Here is a 22550-nt window from a genome sequence, read left to right as displayed (position 1 = left end):
TCCGCTTGGGACTTCTACCAAATGTGGGTACACATGAGCTTATCCTGGGGGGTTCGTAACTAGAAACACGTCCTTCCCTCTTTGGAGCTGCCCTGGAAGCTCTGTGGATGTCAGCAATCCGGACTTCTGTCACAAAATGGCTTTCCTGCGCGTAGGAGGACAAAGATGCTCAAAATTGCCACCAGCACTTTATTATGCAGCAGTCACAGTAGCATCAGCCCCCACGTTCCCATGTCACCCTCCACTTATCCAGGGGTCCACTGGCCTTTTTCATGTTTGAGTGGCAGATGCCAAGCTCCGCTAAGTCCTTCTGATCCCTTTTTTCTTGAGTGTAGAGCTGGGCTTATAATAAGCTGAGTCTCAGAATTGATACTTGTCTCTTAATTGGTGATGATGAGGAACACTGACAGCCGCTAAGCTCCCAAGGGAGGGGGGAAGGGATGGAAGGACTGGATTACAGAGGCTGCCCCGAGGTCATGTGGGGGTGGGGGAAGTAGGGGCAGAGCCATTTGTTCATCTTTCATGCTGCAAACTGGTCCAAGAACTTGAGGTAGGCCTGACGCTGGGCAGCAGCTGCTGGAATGAAGTGGCCACCAGAATGAGTGAGGGTGACGGCTCCAGTGAATTGGCTAGCCAGCTGCATACTTTCCTGAGAAGGGATGACGCAGTCAGTATCCCCAAAAACGTGTAGTGAAGGCAGTAACAAGGGGCACTGCAGGATGGGTTCCTTGAGTCCAAGGCCTCGGGGACAGAAACCAGATACCAGGATGATAAACCTTGGCAAGGGGAAGCGGGGATCGCCAGCTTGGCCAAGGGCGCACACAACGGCTGCCAGCGCGGCTCCCTGGCTGAAACCAAGGAGCCCATCAAAAGGTCCCAGTTTCTTCAGTGCCTGTGCCACGGTTCCCAAGGCTTCCTCCAGGCCTCTGCATACTGTGGGCTGGCTCAGGGCGTTGAAAACGTCTGCCTCCTGTTCTGAAAACCACCAGCCTCGGGGCTGCTCCTCCGGAAGGCAGGGCTCTACAGCGATAATGGGGAAAGGATGGGGTTAGGGCAAACGGGTATCTAGGGCATGAGAAATGAAAACGGGAGGGAGGGGGGATTGAGGGCTGACAACTAGCGAAGAGGCAGAATCTGGGGATAATGAAGTGGAGAGCCGAGTGGCATGGCAAGGCATGGCAAGCCTGATCATGGTGGAGGCCTGGGAGGCTGGGATGGAAGAAATGAAGTGTATGGGCAGGAGGAAGGCAGAGGTGAGGATGCGGCGTGGAGGTATGCTGAAAGGCGTTACGGAAATGAGGCTAGGTAAGAGACTCAGAGTGCATTTCCCGGGCACGGCCCGTCTCACCGGAGTCCGGCCCGGCGCCCTCGGGACCCGCAGCATCCGCGACCAGGTGCGGGCCGCTGAGGCACACGAGTTCGGCGCGGCCCCGCAGCGCCTTCCTCAGCGCTCCCGTCTTCTCGCGGAAGCCCCGCTCGCTCTGCCGGAAGCCGGCCAGGGCTAACACCCTCAGCGGCGGCCGCGCCGCCATCTTGCCGACCAACGCGGCAGGGACCGGAAGCAGCCTTTCCCCGAGCGGAAATCGAATGCCCGAGGGGTGGGACCAACTGCTGGCCCCACCCCAAAGGCGGGCCTCTGCGCGAACCGGGTGTTCCCATAACAACCAGGCGCGGCCCAAGCCGGGGCGGATACCTGAGACCAAGGAAGGGCTCATCGAACGTTCGTTGCTCCCTTATCGTCTCCGCAGCTGCAGCCGTCGCAAGCCGCGGCTGGAGAGGGCTGCGCGGACTCCTCCTGCATAGGAGGATGGCAGACTCTGCTCAGGGTCTCCATTCTGCGACGTCCTCCACCCTACTCCCGTGCATTTCCCGTAGCGGCCTCACGGCGGCGGCCTCGGCTCGCGTCGCTAGGGAGGCGGCCAGGCGAGGCCGCGCCTTTGGTCTCTCACCTCCCCGCTTGCAAGTCTGGGCCTACCTTCTCCAACGCCAGCGGGCTCAGGGCCTGGAGGGGGCGGTTCCGTCGGTGGTTGACTGTCCATGGCCCCAAGGAGCTGCCGGCGTAGAAGTCCATAGGGTAGGGCTGCTGCCAGGAAATGTCCCTCAGGGCCACCACTGCCTAAGGGAGGACACCCGGACAACAATACTTTTTCTGGGCAGGATTAATTGATTAAATGTTCACGATGGCCTATGGAGGTCCTATTGTCCTCATACCACAGAAAGGAAATGTGAAGCTCTGACAGGTTAAGGGACTTGACTAAGGCCACACAACTAAGAAATGAGTCAGCTGTAAAAGGTGCTGCCCACCCCACTGCAGATCCCTCCCTGGACAGAACCAGGTGCAAAGCCCACTCTCTCTCAGGTATTTTCAAAACGCAGGGTTACCTCATAGGGTGTGAGCAACGGCTTGGGGAAGGCTGTGCCCCAATCAATGGAAAGGCGCGGACATGCTACCTGCACCCACCTGGGAAGGGAAGGTCAGGTCAGACCCAAAGTGGGGGTGGGGAAGGTGGTCCTCCCCTGGGCAGCATGCTGAAAAACATGTCTTTGTTCCCAAAACACCCAATGAATGCTTACTATTAATTCTAGAGTAAAGACAGTCACGTACTACCGTTCAGAATAACACTATAGCTGTTGATTTTCTCGTTTCCTCTGAGAGAGCCCTCTGAGAGCTCGGCCCAGGCAGCTTATCTGTGATCTTATCTCCAGAATCCAATTTAGCTTAATTCTGGTACACTGCAGGTGCCAACTACCTACCTCAAAAGAATGACTGTGATGTTACAGTTGCCTGTGAGCTCCCAAACTGAAATGGGTGAGACCCCTAGCCAAGAGCAGCCCCTGCTGAATGAGGGCTCTGTAAACATGAACATTCATGGAAGCAATCCCCACTGACTCCATCCTTCAATATGTGCTGGGCAGGACACTGATCTAAGGAAGCTTCCTTAGCCAGAGTCATTGCTAGAGAGGTAAGGTGAGGAAACTTACACATCCACTTCAGGAAGTAGGTTAAGCTTGCTGGGGAAGATCTCAGAGAGCAACAGCCTCAGGAAGGGAAGTCCTAAGGCTTGGAGCCGAGATTCCAGGTGCTGCTGGAAGATGGAGGCTAAGCTCAGGTCACCATGGTCAAGCAACCAAGTCAAAATCCCTTAAGTAATTTTCCCAGCTGGGTTTCCAGTCAGTCCCCTCCTCCAGAGGCCATCCCAAGCCCTCTGACCTCCAGAATTTTGGGGCTGCCCTGGCGGCCCAAAGTGCCCAGTATAAGGCCCCAGGATTTAGCTGAGCGGGCTGTGGCTATGGCTTCTTGGCGGTTGGCTTGCATGCGCTGGTGATCATAGTGTTCTCTCGATAGGACTTTGCTGTATGGGTCATATCTGGAAAAGAAGCTATGAGGGTTATGGTGACAGCCACTCATGGTACCTGTTGTACCCATAGCTCCCTGACCCAGTCCCTTGGTCTCCTGAATCTTTAGGTTCCATGGAGGTAATGAGGAAGAGAGCAGAGACTGTCATTAGAAAGCTCAGTCCCACAGCTGGAGCAGGCAAAAGTAGGAGGAGATTTAGAATCTCCGTATGAATCCCAGTGGGGGATGGGTGGGTACTGTGCAACAGCAGCTCTGTGTCTGATGCCTGGATTCAGGACCCAAGTTCCTCAGATACTTAGAGCTGTTGGCTGTCAAGGGGCCAGGGAATGAGGAAGTTTCGGCCAGTTGAGGGCTTCAGTGGCAGGGATATCCCACCCTCTCCCTAGCTGGTCAGCCCAGCTTAGCCCATACCGGTAAGCGGGGACACCCGGGTTGGCAATCATGACAGACTCCAGATGGAAACGGCCGTCTCCAAGATATCTGCAGCAGAAAGACAGGGGATGATAAATGTGGGGTACGGTGAGACAGCAGAAAAGGTGGGCACTGGCTTGGAGGTCCAGACTGAGCTCCTGGCTGAATGTGCTGCTACTGTGGGGGGAGGGCGGACTGGCCTAAGTCAACATTCCGCCTCCTGAGGCCTTGGTTTTCTCATGCGCAAAATAAGGAGTTTGAACTGGATGAGAATAAGGCCCTTCTAGTTATGTAATGCAGAATCTGAGAACTGCTCCTCACCCCAGACTTCTGGGGGAAGCGTAAAAGGGCAGCTATGGCCATGGGAAGGCTGCTCAGGGCTCTAGAGATCCTACCTTGGAGATGGCGGGACAGTTCCTTACCTAGCTCAACACAGACACGGCAAATAGGGTTCAACGTGTCGTCGCTATTGTAAATGAAGTTTCAGGGTCTACAAAGGCTCTCTCTCCCCAAACTGGCTCTCAGGTCCTCTGACTGAGTTGTAACAACTACTGTTAACTGGATTTGTGTCTTCTGTGCACCAAGGCCCAGAATAAGAACTTGCCATGTAGGACTCCACACTCACACCCTTAAATAGTCCTCTGAGGTACCTAGAGTATCCCGATTTTACAACAGATACAGCTGCTGTTCAGGGATGTTAAGGAATTTGCCCAAAGTCACACAGCTATTAAGCAGTAGATCTAGGACTTGTCTCTAGGCTTAACCACCAGGCTCTATCAAGCCTGTCCGTAAAAGGAGCTTCCCAGTCCACGGAGAAGGCAGAGCATAGAGGACAATCACGAATGCAGTTCCTTCTTGGAGACCACACTGATCTTTGTGATGAATGCCCCATATTCAGGGTTTCTCTCCCTCCAACACACACCTTGAAGCCCCCAGTGGTAGGCACCTATAGGCTCAGAATCCTGCGGGCACAGGCAGAGGGGCAATGCCCCTTCGGGAGCAGGGCTGTCCTATATGGGAGCAGCAGGCCCTATGGGACCAGCATCTATAGCCCCAGAGGCAGGGCTGAGTCAGGGAGTGCCCCTCCCGCTCTCCAGGCCATTAGCTAGGAATGGGGCTCCCCTCCCTAGTCCCAGCCGGGGGAGCTATCAGCTCTGAGGCTGGCTGCATTCACACAACATTAAGCATTTCCATTACCTAAAATAATTAGGCGGCAGGAGACATGCTGCTCCTGCTTGTTAGCTGTCCGGATGCTAAATTAACGGGGCTGCAGCCTGGGCGTGCCCATCCATCTTCTCCAATTATATTCCCACCATTTCTAGCCCACCCTTACCCCCACTCCCCACCCCATGAGGCCCTCTGATTCCTGCCCCAGCCTGGGAATAGCCTCTTACATGGTGGACAGAGCACCTGAGAGGGAGACAGGCCACCTGCAACCCTATTCAGTCCCCATTTTGCAGGGTGACCTTGAGCAAACAGTTAAAAAAGAGCTTGAGACTCAGCTTCCTTTCCTACACAATGAACCTCCCGATCCCTTCTAGGTGCTTTTTTTTTTTTTTAAGATCTTATTTATTTTTTGACAGACAGAGATCACAAGTAGGCAGAGAGGCAGGCAGAGAGAGAGGAAGGGAAGCAGGCTCCCTGCTGAACAGAGAGCCTGATGCGGGGCTCTATCTCAGGACGTTGGGATCATGACCTGAGCCGAAGGCAGAGGTTTTAACCCACTGAGCCACCCAGGTGCCCCTCTAGCTGCATTTCTTATGTCTCTCAACTGGGCCCTCATCTTTCACTTACACAACAGCCTCCACCTCTCTGGGCAGCTGGGGAGCCGTGCAGCCCAGGATCTCCCCAGGGGACAGGGGCTTGCACTGTGGGACACTCACACGGTACTCAGCTCTCAGCTCCTGGGCAGCTGCCTGGAGGGATGAGGAGGGAAGGGAATCAAGTGGGTGAAGAGGGAGAGCCAGGGCCAGAGGACCAGCCAGAGCACCTAACATGGGCCTCACGAAAAGTCCGGAGGCTGGCTGCCTATCTGGTCACTTACCTGCAAGGTCGACACAAACTGAATGGTGCTGACCAGGGCAAGGGAAGTAGCTGGGGGAAAGGTGAGGCGAATAGAATCCAGGAGGTGGGTAGTATCTATCCGGATGTCCACAAAGACATACAGTACCCGGAAGTCTCGGTCCGAGGTGTCCATGGGAACTGGGAAGAGACAAGAATTCAGGAGACTGTTTTGGAAGGCCAGAGGTGCAGGGGGCCTGCCTGGGCCAAAGTCTCTGAGCAGCCAGGACCAGTGGCTTCAGCCTAGGGATACAAGGAGTGAGCAGGAGGCAGGGGGGAGGAGGGACACAGTGATAGGTTCCCTTAGAAGCTCCTTTTCCACCCCTTGACTGGGGGCCCAGACTGCTCTACCACCAACAGCCTTTCAAACACCCGCATCTGGGACAGCAGCGTTGTTTCCAAGGCAACCAAACCCAAAGGAAAGATCCACCTGCAGAGCAGGAAGGCCAAAGCCATTCCAGAAACTGAGAGGGACCTCCTGCCTGCAAGCAGGACAAGAAGGCACCATGATGGGGGAATTAGCATGCAGTCCTGCCTCCCTGCCTCCCAGCCAGGATCCCCACCCACCATACCCAGGCAGCTGTGGCCATAGTGCACCAGGAAGTCAGCTCCCAGGGCCCTGGCGGTAAAGTCATCCACACAGCAAGCCCCATATGTCACATCGCCCATCACCATCACTTCGGCCTCTGTGAACCTGTGGAGGTGAGGGAATGGGGAGGGGGACAACGAGATGGTGACACCAGGGTGAGGTGGGAGAGAGACCTACCCCTGTGGGGATATCTCAGGGCCCAGCTCCTCTCCCTATGCCCCGCAATCACTGGGGCTGGCAGCTGCCACCTCTGCCAACAAAGAGTAGGAGGGGCCCAGCTGTCACATCCCCCGGTCCTGGCAGCAGCTCTTGGAACTGGAGCGGTATGAGCACGGTCTCTGTAGCACCCGGGTTCCTCCATCCAAGCCCAGACTTCAAGAAGGACCCCCACCTCTCAGCTGGGCAGACACAGGGTCAGATACGGGGGCTCTGACGCCCCGGCTTGTCCCACCCAGAGCAAGGAGCATACACACACATGCAGAGGCGCCCACTCCCATGCTTTGACACTGCAGCGTGTGTGGGTATGCATGTAGGGAAACACACAGCCTCCCTGTCACCCAGACCCCCTGCTACCTCCCCACCCTTAGTTAGGGCCCTCTGCACCTAGGGTGGGGGGGACCCACGAACGGCTCCCCCATAGCACATGGCACCACCCACACGCCTCATGTGTCAGAAAGAGTGGGCTCTGGCCAACACATTGCCATAGGATCTGCTGCCAGGCCTGAATCACTGGGGGACAGGGGTGGGTGGGGAAGACCCCGCACTCCCCAAATTCACCAGGGGCATGGTGCTAGGGGACCAGTTCTTCCTTGAGAGATGTACACCTGGGCCACAGGGCCTGGCTTGGCAACTAGGGTCTCCCATCTCTCTCCTGGAGGTGTGCTGGGGAAAGCTGAGCTGCCGTCAGTCAGCAGCCCCTCCTCCTCCCCCTTCCCCAAATCAGTCTGTGCACAGAAGCAGATTATTCAACTCCTTAAAATGCAGCCCAGGCATCTGAGTCAGCCAGAGCACTTAATTTTTTATAGATTAAAATGTATGCAAATTGGCCTGAGCCCCAGAGAGCATCCCCAAGGGGCAAGAGGGTGGGAGCTGGGAAGTGAGTCTGTGGCAGTGGATGAGAAGCGGAGTGGGGGAGGGCAGCAGCAGGGAAGTGGGAGGTTCCCATCACGAGATGACCTCCCCTTTCCCCATTCCCCCTCCCTGTTCCTGTGCTGGTTCCAGATGGCTGAGAACTCCCCACCCCCAGCCCCAAGATGGCTCATTGTAATGAAGAAACTTAGAGAGGGGAGAGGAACTGAATACCATCTCCTAGACACTTCTCCCCCACCAAGCCCCTCCTTGCCCTACTCCCCCAAATGTGTGGGAGAAAAAGGTTCCCCTTGGCTAGACCTGATGCTGACAACACAGCTCATTCCAGGTCAGCTCTGAGGATTCCTCCTCAGGCCCCACCACCTGCTCTAGGCCCAGCTTTGAAGATACTGGAAACAACTCATCTCCCCACTCCCTGCTGCACCCTCTCCCCCACTTTTTTTAGGGAAAAAGAGATTTATACAGACAAGACAAGCCAGACACGCTGGGATCTCAGCAGGCTGGGAGTTTAGTTTTGACTTTTTCCCTTTGTGCATGTATGGTTGTGGGAGGGGGCAAGGTAAGGCCAAGGTCCAGAAGGAAAAAATGTCAACAGGAAGAGATATAATGGGCATGGGGAAGGTCTTGGCTTAGCTTCTTCTCCAGTGCCCCAAGCCTCACCTTTCCAAGATATCCACAATGGTGCAGGCAAAGAGGAGAAGGCCCTCAGGCATTTGCAAGGCCACTGAAAGACAGAGCGAAGACATGAGAGCAGAGGTCTAGGAAAATCCTGGAATGGGGATACTGTCCCTAACAGAGCCAGGCAACCTCTCCACCCCTACCCCATCTCAAAACTTGGGGGCTCACCCTTTTTGGCCTGGGCCTGCTGAATCCTCCAGATGGTCTTGGGAATCTCAAAGTTATAGTTGGAAGGCAGGACCTGAATGGCTGCCTGGAGCTGGGGGTTGTTCAGGATCTCAGGGGGGATCTGATTGGCCAAGCGGCCCCTAGGGGCTCGACCTAGGACAAATGAAAGGACTGAGTTGGCACCTGGCCTAAAAGAGAATCAGACCCAGTTAAGTCCTTACCACCACCCAAGCTTCAGGCCCAGATCCCAGATGCCAAGGGGGTTGGCCCAGCTTTCTTCCTCACTGAGTTCATTCTGAAGCTGGAAAGACAACCCATTAAGCCTGAAAGAGATCTGCATAATTAACTTCCATATTGAGAGATTACTGAGAATCAAAGATTTGAGCCCATGAGTGAGGTATACCCCATCCCTTACCTTTGGAAGAACAGAGATAACACCAGGAGACTGAACTGAGTCCAAACAACGGCTCCTTGGTAAAGAACAACTCTGAGGAAAACCCAAGAGCCTAGAAGTCTGGGAAAATGTCCTCCCCCGTGCCCAAACCCTCACACAAGTCCCTGAGAACACTTTGAAGTTCTGAGGTCCTAGATATGCAGTCTATAAGCAAACTTACTAAGTACTGACTTAAAAGACTGCCCTCTTTACTCAAGTCCCACTGACTCTGTCTACAGTGGGACTCTTCCCTCTCCTCGTTTAAAAGGGAAATAAAAACCAAATATTTAACTGACTTAACAGCTTCCTTAGTCTCACTGTTCCACCCCAGGAAAAATAAAAGAACACACTCTAGTTAGGACTGCAGGCAAACAGGTAAGGACAGAGAAGCTACCCCACCCTTTAGGGGCTAGTAGTCTAGCAGGGGAAAATGCAGGTGTACAAATTACAACCTAATTAAAGGAGAAAACACTGTAGCCATTAGCAAAGCTGCAACCCTTAATTTGCTTCCTATTCCTCATAATTCAGCTTAACTCAACCCTATTATCTCTCCAGGAACCAGAGAGTTTGGGAATGTGATAAGGAATCAAGAAATTAATTTATTGAACAAATATTTATTGAACCTGTACTTTGTGCCAGAACTTCTGCTAGGGCCCTTTACTACTATGGCAGGGATCCTCCCAGACATAACCCTTCATCCTCTGCCTGTGGGCAGATGATCGTAGTTGATGATGGTTGATGAGACCATATTTGAATGTTACTACGGCCGTAGTTTTTGTTCATTTGTTTCAAAGACCTTGGAACAAACAGCCCAGAATCCTGGGCCCCTCACAAAAGTTCCTCTGATAGGGCAAGTCCCCTGTGGTCGTTGGGATGTGGGAGCTGCTGGTTTTAGAAGCTCAATAGGTCCTCGGGACTAGTAGGCGCCTCCTCTTTTATCACGTGTCTGTGATCTTCAGTTTACATCAGTATTCCCGGGTAGACAAGATCCCTGAGGGCAAGGCTGTTGTGTAGTCCCTGAACCCAGCACAGGCCTGGCAGTCAGTGAGCTGGATGAATGAAACCCTGTGCCTCTTTCATGGAGGCATTCCCCGACGGCCCACTTGTGGAATGGCCGCTGCAGCGCGCCTGGCTCTTTCCTTCCCCATCGGGTCCGCTTTATCCGTGAGTCCTCCTGTGCCAGCCAAGGCAAGGGCGGGGGCAGCGTTTCCGGCTTGAGGATTACAAGCTCCTAGGAATTGCTGCTCCGGATCGCGCCCTAAGGCTGCAAAAGGAAGACTGGTCCCTCTGGGCTCCAGCGAAAGCCGCCGGAGCAAGTGACCGCGGGGCCCTCCGGGTCTGGCGGAGAAAGGCCGCCGCCGTTAGCGGGGGAAGGTGCTGTCCCTGACTTGGGAGCCCTGACTCGCGATGCGAGGTCCGGAGGCCGCAGCGTAGTAGCACCCACCTCTACTAGTGCCGTTTCGGCTGCCCGGCTCCGCCGCCACGGACTCCGCCAGCGCCGCCATCACTGGCCTGTCCACGTGGAGACCAAAAAGGCAGCACTAGAAGAACGCCGAGAACTCAGACCTTGCGATCGACCGCCGGTCGCTGGCGAGGGGCGGGAATTTGCTGGGCGGGGACTAGGAAGGAAACGGTAGGGGCGGGGCTACCGCGGTCCCCAGCCCGCAGGGACTCAGCTCTCCACCGCCCCTAGCTGTCCCGTACCAATCGCAGTTGCACTCTCTCGACGATCCAGTCTTCTCCTCTGCTCCCGGTTTTCCAGACCTGGCACTCCCGGACCAGTGCTCCCCTATTTGCCGACTCCCTGCCCGAATTCTGTGAGCCAAGTCTTGTGAATGGGAGACCACCCCCGCCACCGCCCCGTATCCCTTTCGCTCTTCTCTGTCTCTCCTGGTAAGCAGTGGAGGCCGTGTAGGTAGAGCCAAATTCCGTACCTCAGAGGACCCCACTGCCCAAACAAGACAGAACTCAGCTCCCATCAGCCCAGCTCCAAGCTGAGTCCTGGGGTTTTCTGAGCGCCAGAGTGCCCTTACCTTTAGGACCAACAGTGCAGAATGCTGGAAGGTTTCCCCTGTGAAAAACTGCTACCATGGAAAGGCCCCCGCCTGAGGTTGCTTTCCTGGGGCAGGGCGTGGGGATAGGGGGAGCAGTCCAAGGAATCCGGTTGCCTAAACCAATCTACCCTTTTCCCTGCCTTGGCTGCCTCTCAGGTCCAGATAGCCTTTCTCTCAGGCCTGGGCTCCTGAGATCCCAAAGGGAAGGCATAAGCAGCCAGTGAGATGGCCTTGACCTTTGGAAGATCAGAGTACCTGCAGGACTGGCCCTTAGCAAGGTCTGCCCCATACAGCAATAGTCCCCCAGGGCTGTTTGCCCATCCAGCCCTCTGGCACCACCTTCCTCTCTCAGAGGTGGTGATGTGAGCACAGCTGGCCCTTTAAGGTAGCTCTGTGGCCTGGGGCTCCCCTGGAGGCCCTCCTTGCTTGGAAACTCCTAATTAAGGTACAGGGAGAAGTGACAAACAAGCAGCCAGGGACAGGCCTGCCTGGGTGGCTGCCCAGAGAGAAAGGATGTATGGGCTGGCTGAGAGTGAGCAGCCAAGGGGAGGACCAGAAGGGGTCAGTGCTCTGCCCCCCCAGGCCACTGACTGATACTCTTAGGACAGTCATAGCTTTGGAGAGGGCTGTGGCCAATATGGGTCCCAGGAATACCCCTCTTGCCTTGATAAGAGCTCGGCATGGACTTCCCATCTCCCCTGGGTTCTTTGGACTCCCAAGGTGCAAAATTTCAATTCCAGCGAACCCCTGAGTCCAGCCCCTCCCCCTTCAGGACACTAAGGCCCAGCCTGTGGACAGCTTTAACTCTGGCTGCAGCTGTGAGATCCAAGGGGGTTGGGAGGGGGGGAATTGATTCCACAAGAGCAGTGGCATCTCCCTAGCAGGTCTCGCATCCCTTGGAGGCTTTCTCTGGGCAGAATGGGGCCTGTGAATGATTGAAGGCCCTCACCCTCTTACAACATTGCCCCACAGCCTCTTGTGCTGAATGAGCTGCCCTAGCACCCATTAGGAAACCAGGTGATGTCTAGGGGAACTAGGCATCAAGGACAGATGTGAGCATGTCCCCTAAGATAACTGCAGTGAAGGACATTGGGGGCTGTCCTTCAGCTTGGGCCGAGAACACCTCCATCTGTTGGTGGGGGGTCTCCCTGCCTGAGTTACTCAGCAGGCTGAGTAATTACTGCCTGACAAGAAGGCGGGCACAGTGCACCCCCACATTATACCACAACACCCTCCTCTAGTCACCCCCACCCCCTGGCTGGACTCCAAAGCAGCGCCCAGCCCTCCTGAGGCCCGAAATAACTGTGCTTCTCACACTCACGCCCAGCCCCAGCCAACTTCGTCTGAGATGCTGGAGTTTGTGGGGCAGGGGGGTCATGGGGAGGCAGCTCAGGGGGCTGGAAGGAGGACCAGCGGACCCCGATTAAGGCCTACACTTTGGCACTGATCTGCTTTATGACATGGAGCAAGTTGTTCAACCTCACTGGGCCTCAGTTCGCTCAAGGAGAGCCCAGGGCCTTGAGACCAGCTTTAATGCCTGGCAGGGTGTGGGACCAAGTCAAGGCTAAGAGAGAGAATACTCCACCTCCAGTTCCATCCCAAGATGGACCAATCTTCTTAATCATCAGAACAAGGTTACTTTTTCACCTTCAAGCATTTGCACCTTTTCTCCTGCCTTGAATGTCCTTTTTCTTCTCAGACTGATAACTCAACCCTCAAGCCCCAACCTAAATGGCATCCCTTTGATGAAGGCTTCTTTGATCATCCTTCACCTTCACCCCTCTCACAGAGCTAGTAGAGCCCCCAACACTTTGTTTCTCCTCCTGTCACATTCTAAGATGCCTTGTGGGTCTTTCTTCCCCAGCTATGCCCTAAGCTCTTGTAGTTACATGCCTATGTAGTTAGCGGAAACCCAGAGCCTTGGTGCCATTGAATGCAGAGACCTTGTCTTTTTCACTGGCTGAATCCCTAGGAATAGTAATGCCCCACGAATTGACCCTCAGTAAATGCACGTTGAATGAGTGACTTAGCGCCCTCTTCTTCCTTTCCTAGGACCCCTCTTATTCCAGGCCAGTAGGGGGTGCCGCCTCCACCCAGGATCTCGCCTGGCCTGAACCTTTTCTGTTCAGCCCAACTGGCCCCCTGCGGGACCTGCTTTCTAAGCGGTGCCTCCTCCATTTTCCTGGAAGCCCGGGGCGGGGTCGGTGTAGACTGAAGGAGATCGGGGATACCCCCCTAGGCGGGGATAGCCCATCTGATCCCCACACTGGTCCCTTCCTCACTCTAGAATTTGGAATTGGGCCTCACTGACTGCTTGCTGCGTGGGCTAGACCAGTCTGGGGGCGCGCCACACCTACCCCCCAAAGGAATAGTATCCTGGGACGCGGGATGCGAGGCGGCTGGGTTTTCCGGAGCTGTCCTGGGCGGGGAGGAGCCGTCGAGCCTCCAAGAAGGAAGCGAAGTCGCCTAGAGAGGATATGGGCAGGAGTGCAGACTTGTGATCGGGGTCTCTGGGTGGCAGTCCTCCTGTCCCAGCCAGTGGGCAGAGCGCACGCTTCCAGCCGCCTCTCTCAGTGACCTCCAGCCGCGAAGGGCGAGCAGACGGGGGTTGGGCTGCGGGCGCGAGCTCCGGGAAGCCCGCGGGGCCGAGAAGGGGCTTTCGAGTAGCCCGACGGCCGCCCAGGGCCTGGGGCAGGTACTCGGACCAACACGGGCCAAGGATCGTCCCTAGGGGCGGGCGCAGCGAAAACACCTTGGGAGGCGGCGCCGCGCTGCTGAGCGCCGCTGCCCTGGGAATAGGACGGCGCTCGGCACCGCGAGCTGAGAGCACTTTCATAAATTTTGTATGGGAGGCGCTCCGTGAGCGGGGGCGGGGAGCGGAGCGAGAGGGAGGGAGCTAGCGAGCGAGGGAGGGAGGAAGGGAGGAGAAAAGGTGGGGGAAGCCGGGGGGTGGGGGGGAGGAAGGGAGGCGCCCCGCTCCGCCGATCGCTGGGTCCTGCAAACGCGCGGGGCGCTTTCCCCGGAGCTCGGCGGTGCGTGCGAGCGCCCTTTTGCAGCAGCCGCGGCGGCGGCGGCCCGAGGGGGCGGAGAGGAGGGGGCCGTGGCCCGGCGGCCGGGCGGCCGGGGGGCGGCGTACCCCCTCAAAACCGCCTGCAAAGAGCTCGGGGCTGCAGAAGCAGGCCGCCGGCTCCGCGGAGCAAGCCGCTTGTCCCGGGGCTGAACAAGCGCGCCGGGCTGCCAGGCAGCGCCGCGGTTGCTAGTGGGCGCCGGTGCCCTCGGCGCTGGGTTTGGGCTCACCATGCCCCTGAGGGGCCGGGCTGCCGGGCACAAGCGGATCCCCGGCTTGCCCCCGCCTCGACGCGCTCGGATTAGCTGTAGCCGGCACCCAAGGATTTGAATCCGGACTCCGGCAGGGAGCGCGCCTAGGCCGACCTCCGAGTGGCGGCCCCGCGGCCAACATGCTTCGAAAAGGTGAGTTGGAGCCGAAGGGGCAAGTTGGAGTTGAGTGCACACGCGGCCGAGCCTCGAGCCCGGGAGCCACCCGAGCGCTCTCTGGCGCCCGAGCTCCTGGCCCGGGAAGCAGCGGCTGGCGGGCTGGCGGGCTGGCGGGTTTTGCGGGGACGCACCTGCGGAGGGTTTGCTGCTGGAGCTCAGCCCCTGTCTGTGGCCGGTTGCGAGACACGGGATTTGCGCCATGGATCAAGCGGCCAGGCCTAGGGATCTGGCTCGGCGAGGTCATTTCGAGACCACTGTGAGCTACCCATGATGGAAAGGAAGCCGGCCTTCTGGGACCTTTGCTTTGCCATTATAAAGTTTTGCAGTCGCAGACTCCTTCCGCTGCGTGGGCACATGCTGCCAGTTCTGCCGCTTTGGCGGGGCCGGGTGCGGCCCGCGCTCCAGGGCGGCCAGCGGTCAGTCACCGCGCCGCCCGGGCGCTCACTGCGCGCCCTCGCTTCTCAGGCGGGGCCGGGACGTGGGCATCTTCCCTACAGTCCTGCTTTAGTCCTCATGGACGGGCTCTGGGCACCCAGCAGCCCAGGGGAGGTGGCTAGCGCCTGCCGTCCTGTTCTTCAAACTTTCCTTATGCCTGGAGCAGCGAGATGGGAAGGCGGGGGCCGTACTAGCTCCGTGCGCGGCAGGTGCCAGGCTCAACTTGAGGAGAGCTGGCCCCGCGACCACCTAACCACAACCACCCTCCCCCTGCCCCCCTTTCCCCCGCAGCCCGGCTCATTGCAGAGCGCTGCAAAGTTGGCGCGGGTGCTGGGGAAGTCCCGCCGCGCCCCCACGTGGCTGCCGCGCCGGGAGCTGTCCCCGGGGCCCAGGGAGGGCAGGTGACCACGCCGGGAGCCCGCAAACGCGGTCTCCAGCTGCCCCGGCCTCTGCGTCTGCCTCCCTCCCCTTCCTGGTCTGGGCGAGCTGCGCCGCTCCATCGGGACCCTATCGTTTCTGGGCCGGGCCGGGTGGCGGGTAAGCCGCGGCGGCTGCGTCCTGCTGCCCGGGTCCTGCGGGAGCGGGCTAAGGCAGGAGCTCAGGTAGCTAAGGGCCCTGATCCCTGCGCTCCGTGCTCCTGCCTTAATCCGCCCCTGTTTCCATGGCAACAGACCGAGGTGTCGTAAGCACAGGATTCTGACCTCACAGTAGGATGGGGAGGGAGAAAACGGGCAGGGGGAGGTGGCGGAAGAATGGGAAGCGAAGCCTCAAGATGGGTGGAGAGGAGCAGATGTGGGGGTCAGGGGAGAGACCCCACAAGCAGGTGGGACAGGTGGGGGAAGAAACTACACCTTCTCTGGAAGCAGTAAAGGCTGTGTGGTGGTCCCGGCTGGCTCAGGCTGGCTCAGGCCTACCGGGGAGCCTCTGTTGCCCCGTCGTGTCAATAGCCACAAACTTGTGGTGACTTGTGTCTTCCACGTGGGTCGGGGCAGGGCGGGGAGGCGGGGGCACGGGGACGCTGCCTACCTTTTCCTGTGGTGTGGGGAAAAGTTTCTCTGGCTGGTTGGAGAAACCTCTTCACTGATACATCCCGGTTCTTTTTCCCTGCAGAATGGGACTTTAAAAAAGGCCTTTCAGCAGCTAGCCATGGTGGTCAGTGCCTGCGCACAGAGGCTGATCTTTACAAAACTGAACTGAGGCCCGGATCTGAGAAGCTTGGGACTGGAGTGTGCACACTTGCCCTGGTGCCTAAGGATTCCTAGGCAGTTTTAAGAGGCTGCCATGGCTGGGTTGCTGGGTTTGGGATGGAGATAATAGAAGGGAAGTGACATCCCATTTCCCTTTTGGTCTCTTGTCTTTTGGCAGTTTATAGTTAAAAATGAGCCAGACAACAGCCCAGGTACTTTATTTACGTGACTTAAGTGCCCAGGGAAACTCTAGGAGCCTTTCTCTCCCATCCTCACTAGCCAGAGACCCAACCCCGGATGAGCCCAGTGCATTCTGGGGGCCTCTCCCAGTGGAGACTCACTTACCCTGTTTAAGAGGTGGCTACTGGAGGCTTGGCAGTCATGGGGGTTCACCACTTGGATTGGCCAAAGGAAAACAGAGCAGAAAAGCCCTTTGCTGGGCTAGGCTGAGCTCCGGTGGCCTACAGCCTGCTGCTGGGACATTGTGTGGACAAAGAACTTTATTTTTGCTCCTTTTATGAACAGTCTTCTCTCTCAGCCCCTGGTCCTGATCTGTAGGACTTGTTTCTTTTATACACATATACAGGACACTCAAAGACTGTGTGGATTCTAGGTGTGTGCTCAAAGCCAAAGGTATGTCCAAGGCTCATGCCAAGGGAGGTGGCCATTGAAGTTTGTTTCCCAAATTGTTCACAAAAGCTCCGAGCAAAAAAAATGTTATAGGGATGGGTTCAAATGGTCATTGCAGTTTCCCTGCCCATCAGCTGCAGAGCCCTGCGTGGACTCCTGCCTGCACCTGAGGGAGTTTCATAGTCTCGGTTTGGATTTGAAAAAAGAGCAGCCATCCTGAGATCCTGGGGGTAAGGTGGAAGAGAAAAACCCTCTAACTTTCCTGCAAACGGCTGGGCTCATGGTCTTGACAATGGAGTGCTCTGTGAAGTGAGGAGGCTCAGTTGTCTGGGCAAGGTGAGTACAGGCTGTGATCATGAGGGTCATCACTCTGATTTCTGGTTGTCCTATTACAGCAAGCTGGGTGCTGTCCTCTGGCAGGATGTTTTAGGAATTGGAGGGGAGGGCTGCTGCCTTGTGTCTCTTAATGAAAGGACTCTATCGGCCACAGCCACACCTCTGTGAACCAGAACAGCCTGAGCCCTCAGTGGATCCTGCTGTTGACGGTGCTGGGAGCTGAAGGCTTCAGCAGCTGCCTGCCCTCTTTTCCGTCTCCTGGCCTACCCTGGCAGGACTAGGGATATAAAAAGCAAGCCTCTGGTTAGAGATGAGAGACAGGCAGGGCAAGCCAGGCCTGAAGCCCCCCAGCACCATCCAAGAAGAAAGGGCAGCCTGTTGGGGTTTTTGCTTTGCCAGAAGTGGGCTGCTTAAGGTCAGGATCTATGGTTTTCATTTTTAGAGCTATAAAAACAGAATGCAAATCAACAGCCTCTGGGCTAATACTGAACCTATCCTTAAAGTTTTTGTCTTGTTAAGCAAGGAAATAGAGTGCCAAATAGGCTTTGTTAAGTGGCAGTCTAATTAATAATTTAAAATCTTGTAGCTGTCTTTCATTAGAATTTATCTGTACATCAACCACAAAATCAGTCAAACACACTCATTTATAAGTTAATGCCATCCCTGAATAATTCAGCAAGAGCTAGATTAAGGCCGGCAATCCAGTAAGAAGCATTTTTGTTCTTTTGGTTTCCATAGCCAGATGGACTGGCCTGGTGGCTGGAGTGGGTCTCCTTTGTGTGAAGGGGAGGCAGCGGGAGGAAGGGACCGTGGGGTCGTCAGTGCTTGGTGGATTGGAATCCAGAGATTCCGTAGGTGACCTGAGAGTCTTCAGGTGGCCAGGTGACAACAGGCCCCTCCTCTTGGAGCTGTCCGTTTCATGGTCCTCTTTAGCTCCAGTGGAGAAGAGAAGGGAGGAATATTCCATGGACAGCCAAGACACTCTTCTTTCTGCTGCAGAGGATGTGTATAAAGGGGAAGTACAAGAGCCCTGCTCAGGAGGGTTGAGATGTGAGGCTTTTTTTATCCCAAATCCTAGCGCAGAAACAACATTTCAGTCTTCCCCGCCTAACTGTGTCCTACCCAGAGAATGCAGCCTGGTGGGACCAGTGTCACCAAACACAGCTTCTTTCATTGGGAGCCTCTGGACTGCTGCTTTCCTCAAAGCTCCTGGTTCTTATGACAGAAGAGAGAAGCTGAGAGGAGGAATTTTAGGGGAGCACCAGGACACACCAAGAGAAGAGAAGCAGAGTTGTCCAATAAAGCCCATACATACATTTTCTCACCAGGGGCCAGAATAAAAGCAAAGCAAGCAGTGCATTGTTTCCCTTGTGAGCTCAGACCACATAGCAAATGTGTTTTGGTTCGATTCCCGTCATGCCGATATGCGGCCAAGTCCTTGCTGCACTGCTCAGGCCCATCTTCTACAGAGAAACCATTCAGGACCAAACTCCCAGCGTGGGCACACGGGCTCCTGCACTGTGGGAAGGTAGCCTGGAGTTTCTGGTCTCTGTCTCAGGCCACCAATCCCAAGCCCTCTGCAGGGTTCAAGGGCACTATTTGTAAACACCAGGTAAGTGGAGTAGACGGTGGACTTGACACCAGGAGAAGGTTCTTGGCCAAGTCTGAAAAGGGGAAGTCTCATTAGGAAGAGGACAAGGCAGGGGAAAGGGTAGGTGTCTGTCCCCTGACCCGTGGCTGAGTTGAAAGCAGATGGGACTGAGGAGGAAGGCTTGTGGGGTGAATCCAGCCCTAAGCTTTGGAGTCACAGCCTGAAAAAGGACAGAGCAGAAGTTCACTTGCTGGAGAGGAGAAGGAGGGGGCAGGCATCATGAAGGATGTCAAGAACGGATCTGTTTGGTACCATCTGCAGCAAAGTAGTGGTTAAGGTGAAAGCAGAGAGGAGATGACAGGGAGGGAACAGATGGCCAAGGAAGCAAAATAGCTGGCGAAACGGGAACAGAGCCTCCAGGGACAGCAGAAGGCAGGACCTCCGTGCAGAATGCCGGAAGCGGCTCTTTCTCGGGGTGCGCTGGCCAGACCACCCTGACTAGAAGTGAGTCAGAAAGAGGAGTGGGGCAGGGACTTCAGGGTGAAGGGACTTCCCAGGCCTGGGACAAGACCTAGCAAGACATCAGTTCCAAGGTTGGGGGTCCAAGAGCAGGGACCTCCTTGGATGCCTTGAACTGGGTAGAGGAGGCACCCTGACTTGGTGTCCATCACTGGGGCAAAGCCAAGCCGTGTTGCATCTCTGAGCATGCCTGGTTGAGCCCACCAGGAGGTGGTATGGACCCTAGCTGGAGACAGGAGCAGCAAGGACCCACTCGTGCCAGTCACCATCCATGGACTACCAATACCTGCTTATAATTACCGATGGGCCAAGCTAAGTGGACAACATACCTTATGTCATGTCATCTCTGCAGTTGCCCTTTGAGGTCAGTCTGTACTTGTCCCTGCTCTACAGATTATGGAAACTGAGGCACAGACAAATGAAGTCACTTGCCCTGGGTCACACGGCTGGCACACTGTTGAGTCAGAATGCAATCCCCGATCCGTCTGCCGCCACACTCGTTCGCTTGCTTGCTCTCTTAACCCCTAAGCTCCACTGTCTCACATGCCCATCTGCCTTGAATTTACATGACATTTGTTTTGCGGGGTGCTGAATCATTTGTATCTTGTTACAGAGCTCTCTGGTCGTTCCCATGCACTTCCCTTCTGCTGCACCTCCAGGAGCATCTCTCTCTGGGACCCTGGGGCTCTAGGACCCCAGGGTCTCACCTGTCCTCTTCTTCCCTACCCTCCCTCTGTGTCTGGGCAGACACACCCTCACCTCCTGCCTCCTCCCCTCCTGCTCTGGTTTCTTCACTACAGGGATGGAACAGTGGGCCAGCCCATCCTCCTGCTTTCATGCCCTTGAGAAAGGCTGGGACGTGGTTTATTTGGGGGCTGGTCCTTCCCCCTGTGTTGCTCTTCCTGGCTAGGGGAGCCCCCTGCTCCCACACATCCTGCTCTTCACAAAGCTGCATCCCAGACTGGCAGGTGCTTGTGTGGGGAGCAATAGCTCCAGGATATGGGGTGGCTGAAGCTGGATGAAGCAGGTCCCTCCACCCTTACCTGCTCCCCACCTCTGGAGTTCTCCCTTACCCTTGGCGTGGTGCTCCCATGGCCCAGCCCTAGTCTGTTAGCGGGACTGTAATGGCAGAGCTCAGACCTGTCCTCCAGAAGGGAATTCTGCCCCCTTCCGGCCATGGTTGAATTCCAGAGGCCAGTTTTCCCTAGGATTTGGAAAAGAAAGAAGAAAGAGGGCGCCTGGGTGGCTCAGTGGGTTGGGCTGCTGCCTTCGGCTCGGGTCATGATCTCAGAGTCCTGGGATCGAGTCCCGCATCGGGCTCTCTGCTCAGCGGAGAGCCTGCTTCCCTCTCTCTCTGCCTGCCTCTCCATCTACTTGTGATTTCTCCCTGTCAAATAAATAAATGAAATCTTTAAAAAAAAAAAAAAAAAGAAAGAAAGAAGAAAGAGTTAAGGCCGAAAGTCTAGGTAGTCTTGGGAGGTAGAAAGGCACACTCCCACCTCTGAGCAAGGAGCTCCCCCCACCACAGTGACTCGGGGTTCTGATCTCACAGACAAGCCGGGGCTTCTGAGCCTGTGATCATTGTCTCATCAGTCAGCAAAGCTGGGATCCAAAACAGCAAACAGCCTCCATGCTGGCATGGCAAGAGGGTTGGCACAATAGTGTGTGTGTGTATGCGTGTGTGTGTGTGCGCGCGCATGTGGGCACGTGCGCGCATTTGTAGAAACACACCTGGCAAGCATGCAACAGGCACTGGAAGTGTGCATGCCTGAAGCTCCCTGTTGTAGAGTGGGGCATCCCACGTGCATGTGCCCCACCTCCTGGTCCTTGGGGCCAGTAGCATAGCGCGTTGGTGCCATCAGTGGGCTGGTGAGCTCGTCAGTGGGGGGCCTCCAGGAGTGAGTGGGCCGGCGCTCTCTGCACCACGAGCTAGCAATCCCGGGAGCCAAGCTCGATGAATTGGTGTGACTCTGCCCGCAGGGGTGGGCCCTAGGGAAGGGACCAGAGAAGACCCTGCAGAGGGGTCTCTTGGCAGCTTCCTGGGCTGATACTAGAGGGCCGTGGCAGCGTCGTCAGGGTGGGGCTGCAGGAAATTGAGCAGAGTTTGGGGTGCCCGGGTGGCTCAGTTGGTTGGGTGTCTGCCTTTGGCTCAGGTGATGGTTCCAGGGTCCTGGGATCAAGTCTCACATTGGGCTGGCTCCCTGCTATGCGGGTAGCCTGCCTCTCCCTCTGCCACTCCTTCCGCCTCTGCCTCTCCCCTTGCTTGTGCTCTCTCTGTCAAATAAATAAATAAAATCTTTAAAATAAATAAAATCTTTAAAAAAAAAAAAGGAAATTGAGCAGAAGTCTTCCCCAAGTCAGGAAAAAAACTGGGCTCCCAACTCACAGCCCACTGAGATGGTGTGAAAGTTTGCTTCTGCCTCTAAAATTGCCCTAGCAGAGTTTGCCATCCTTCTCTGGGCACCTGCGCCAACACAGTGAAGGAGGCCTTTACATATGGTTATATAGAGAGATTCATGAGGCCCTGGGGGGAAAATTGGCATTCTTCTTTCAATGATTTATTTATAGGGCGATTGGATGATGGGGCTATGGAAGCTTAGGTGCCTCCATTAGTGAGAAGCATATGAGGCAGAAAGCCTTGCTCTGTATTTGACATTTAGTGGGGCGACTCCTACCAGGGAGCTGCTTTTTCTTTTAGAAGGTTTTGCCTTTAATGTTCTATTCATGGGCTTGCCTGAGCAGGCCAGGAGAAGGAAGGAGCCTGCAGTGCGGTGGGCTAGCCAGCTAAGGCCAGGTGGCCTGGGGAGCAGGCAGGGCCTGGTGAGTGACTCTGTGGTCAGTGCGGGGGCAGCCGGGCAGGCCCGGGGCTGTGGGGAAGCGGCTCCGTTCCCGCACTGCGGGCCGCCTCCTTGGCACGGGCTGCAGGCAGCACGCCCTTTCGTGTTTACTCTCCTGTCTCTGTTTTCACTGGCCGCCAAGCTCTGCCTCTAACAGCAGCTCTGTGTGACCCTGGCTTTGGCTTGGACATCGCCCTTTTCTTTCTAGGGACCGTGGGGTTGTAGAAAGAATGCCAAAGTTGGAGTCCCATGGCTGTGTTAGATTCCAGCTCTGTGGCTGGGTCTCTAGGACGCTGGGTGCATCTTCTTCTCCTTGGGCCTCAGTTTCTCCATCAATAATAGGACCAGAGTGATGGCTTTTCACATGTTTCTGGGAAGGAGAACAGTGTTTTCCAATGATATCCACTGTCAGAGTCCAGAATAAAAAATGAAATGAGGGCACCTGGGTAGCTCAGTTGGTTAAGTGACTACCTTCAGCTCAAGGCATGATCCCAGAGTACTGGGATGGAGCCCCACATCAGGCTCCCTGCTCAGTTACAGACTCCTGATGTGAGTCTGCTTCTCCCTCCCCTTTTACCCCTCCCCTGCTCATGCTCTCTATCAATCTTGCGCTCTCTCAAATAAATAAATAAAACCTTTAAAAACAAACAAAACAAAAAACCCAGAGAAGCGTAAGTGG

At 55.9% G+C, this 22550-nt stretch overlaps 3 protein-coding genes across 4 annotated transcripts in view; 1 reads left to right on the top strand and 2 right to left on the bottom strand.

Annotated features, from left to right (window-relative positions):
• Positions 1-175: 175 nt before the first annotated feature.
• On the bottom strand, positions 176-1685 carry OVCA2 (OVCA2 serine hydrolase domain containing). Its single transcript, XM_013053488.2, has 2 exons — positions 1349-1685; positions 176-1020 (listed from the first exon to the last, which is right to left on the bottom strand). The coding sequence occupies exons 1-2, from the start codon at positions 1530-1532 to the stop codon at positions 521-523; spliced, it is 684 nt and encodes a 227-aa protein (XP_012908942.1). The 5' UTR covers positions 1533-1685; the 3' UTR covers positions 176-520.
• Positions 884-10395, bottom strand: DPH1 (diphthamide biosynthesis 1). 2 transcript variants are annotated; one of them, XM_045069948.1, is made up of 13 exons: positions 10232-10395; positions 8355-8507; positions 8169-8232; positions 6403-6524; positions 5814-5971; positions 5564-5685; positions 3770-3838; positions 3212-3368; positions 2983-3086; positions 2383-2461; positions 1976-2116; positions 1694-1795; positions 884-1020 (listed from the first exon to the last, which is right to left on the bottom strand). In XM_045069948.1, exons 1-12 carry the CDS (start codon positions 10290-10292, stop codon positions 1712-1714), a joined length of 1314 nt encoding a protein of 437 aa, XP_044925883.1. In that variant the 5' UTR covers positions 10293-10395; the 3' UTR covers positions 884-1020; positions 1694-1711. The 2 variants fall into 2 exon arrangements, with proteins under 2 accessions (XP_044925883.1, XP_004746906.1); XM_004746849.3 differs by having other exon boundaries at positions 2983-3083; positions 10232-10390.
• A 3383-nt stretch (positions 10396-13778) lies between these two features.
• RTN4RL1 (reticulon 4 receptor like 1) overlaps positions 13779-22550 on the top strand; it is a 70121-nt gene continuing 61349 nt past the window's right edge. The window contains exon 1 of the mRNA XM_004746851.3: positions 13779-14312. Within this exon, the coding sequence (XP_004746908.1) occupies positions 14300-14312 (13 nt within the window). The 5' untranslated portion in view covers positions 13779-14299. The remainder of the gene's footprint in view (positions 14313-22550) is intronic.

The sequence above is a fragment of the Mustela putorius genome, unplaced genomic scaffold, assembly GCF_011764305.1.
Source record: "Mustela putorius furo isolate JIRA1106 unplaced genomic scaffold, ASM1176430v1.1 tig00003962_pilon_pilon_pilon, whole genome shotgun sequence".
Lineage (NCBI taxonomy): Eukaryota > Metazoa > Chordata > Mammalia > Carnivora > Mustelidae > Mustela > Mustela putorius.
Note: the sequence above shows the minus strand (reverse complement) of the source record. Positions and strands in the feature narration are given on the sequence as shown.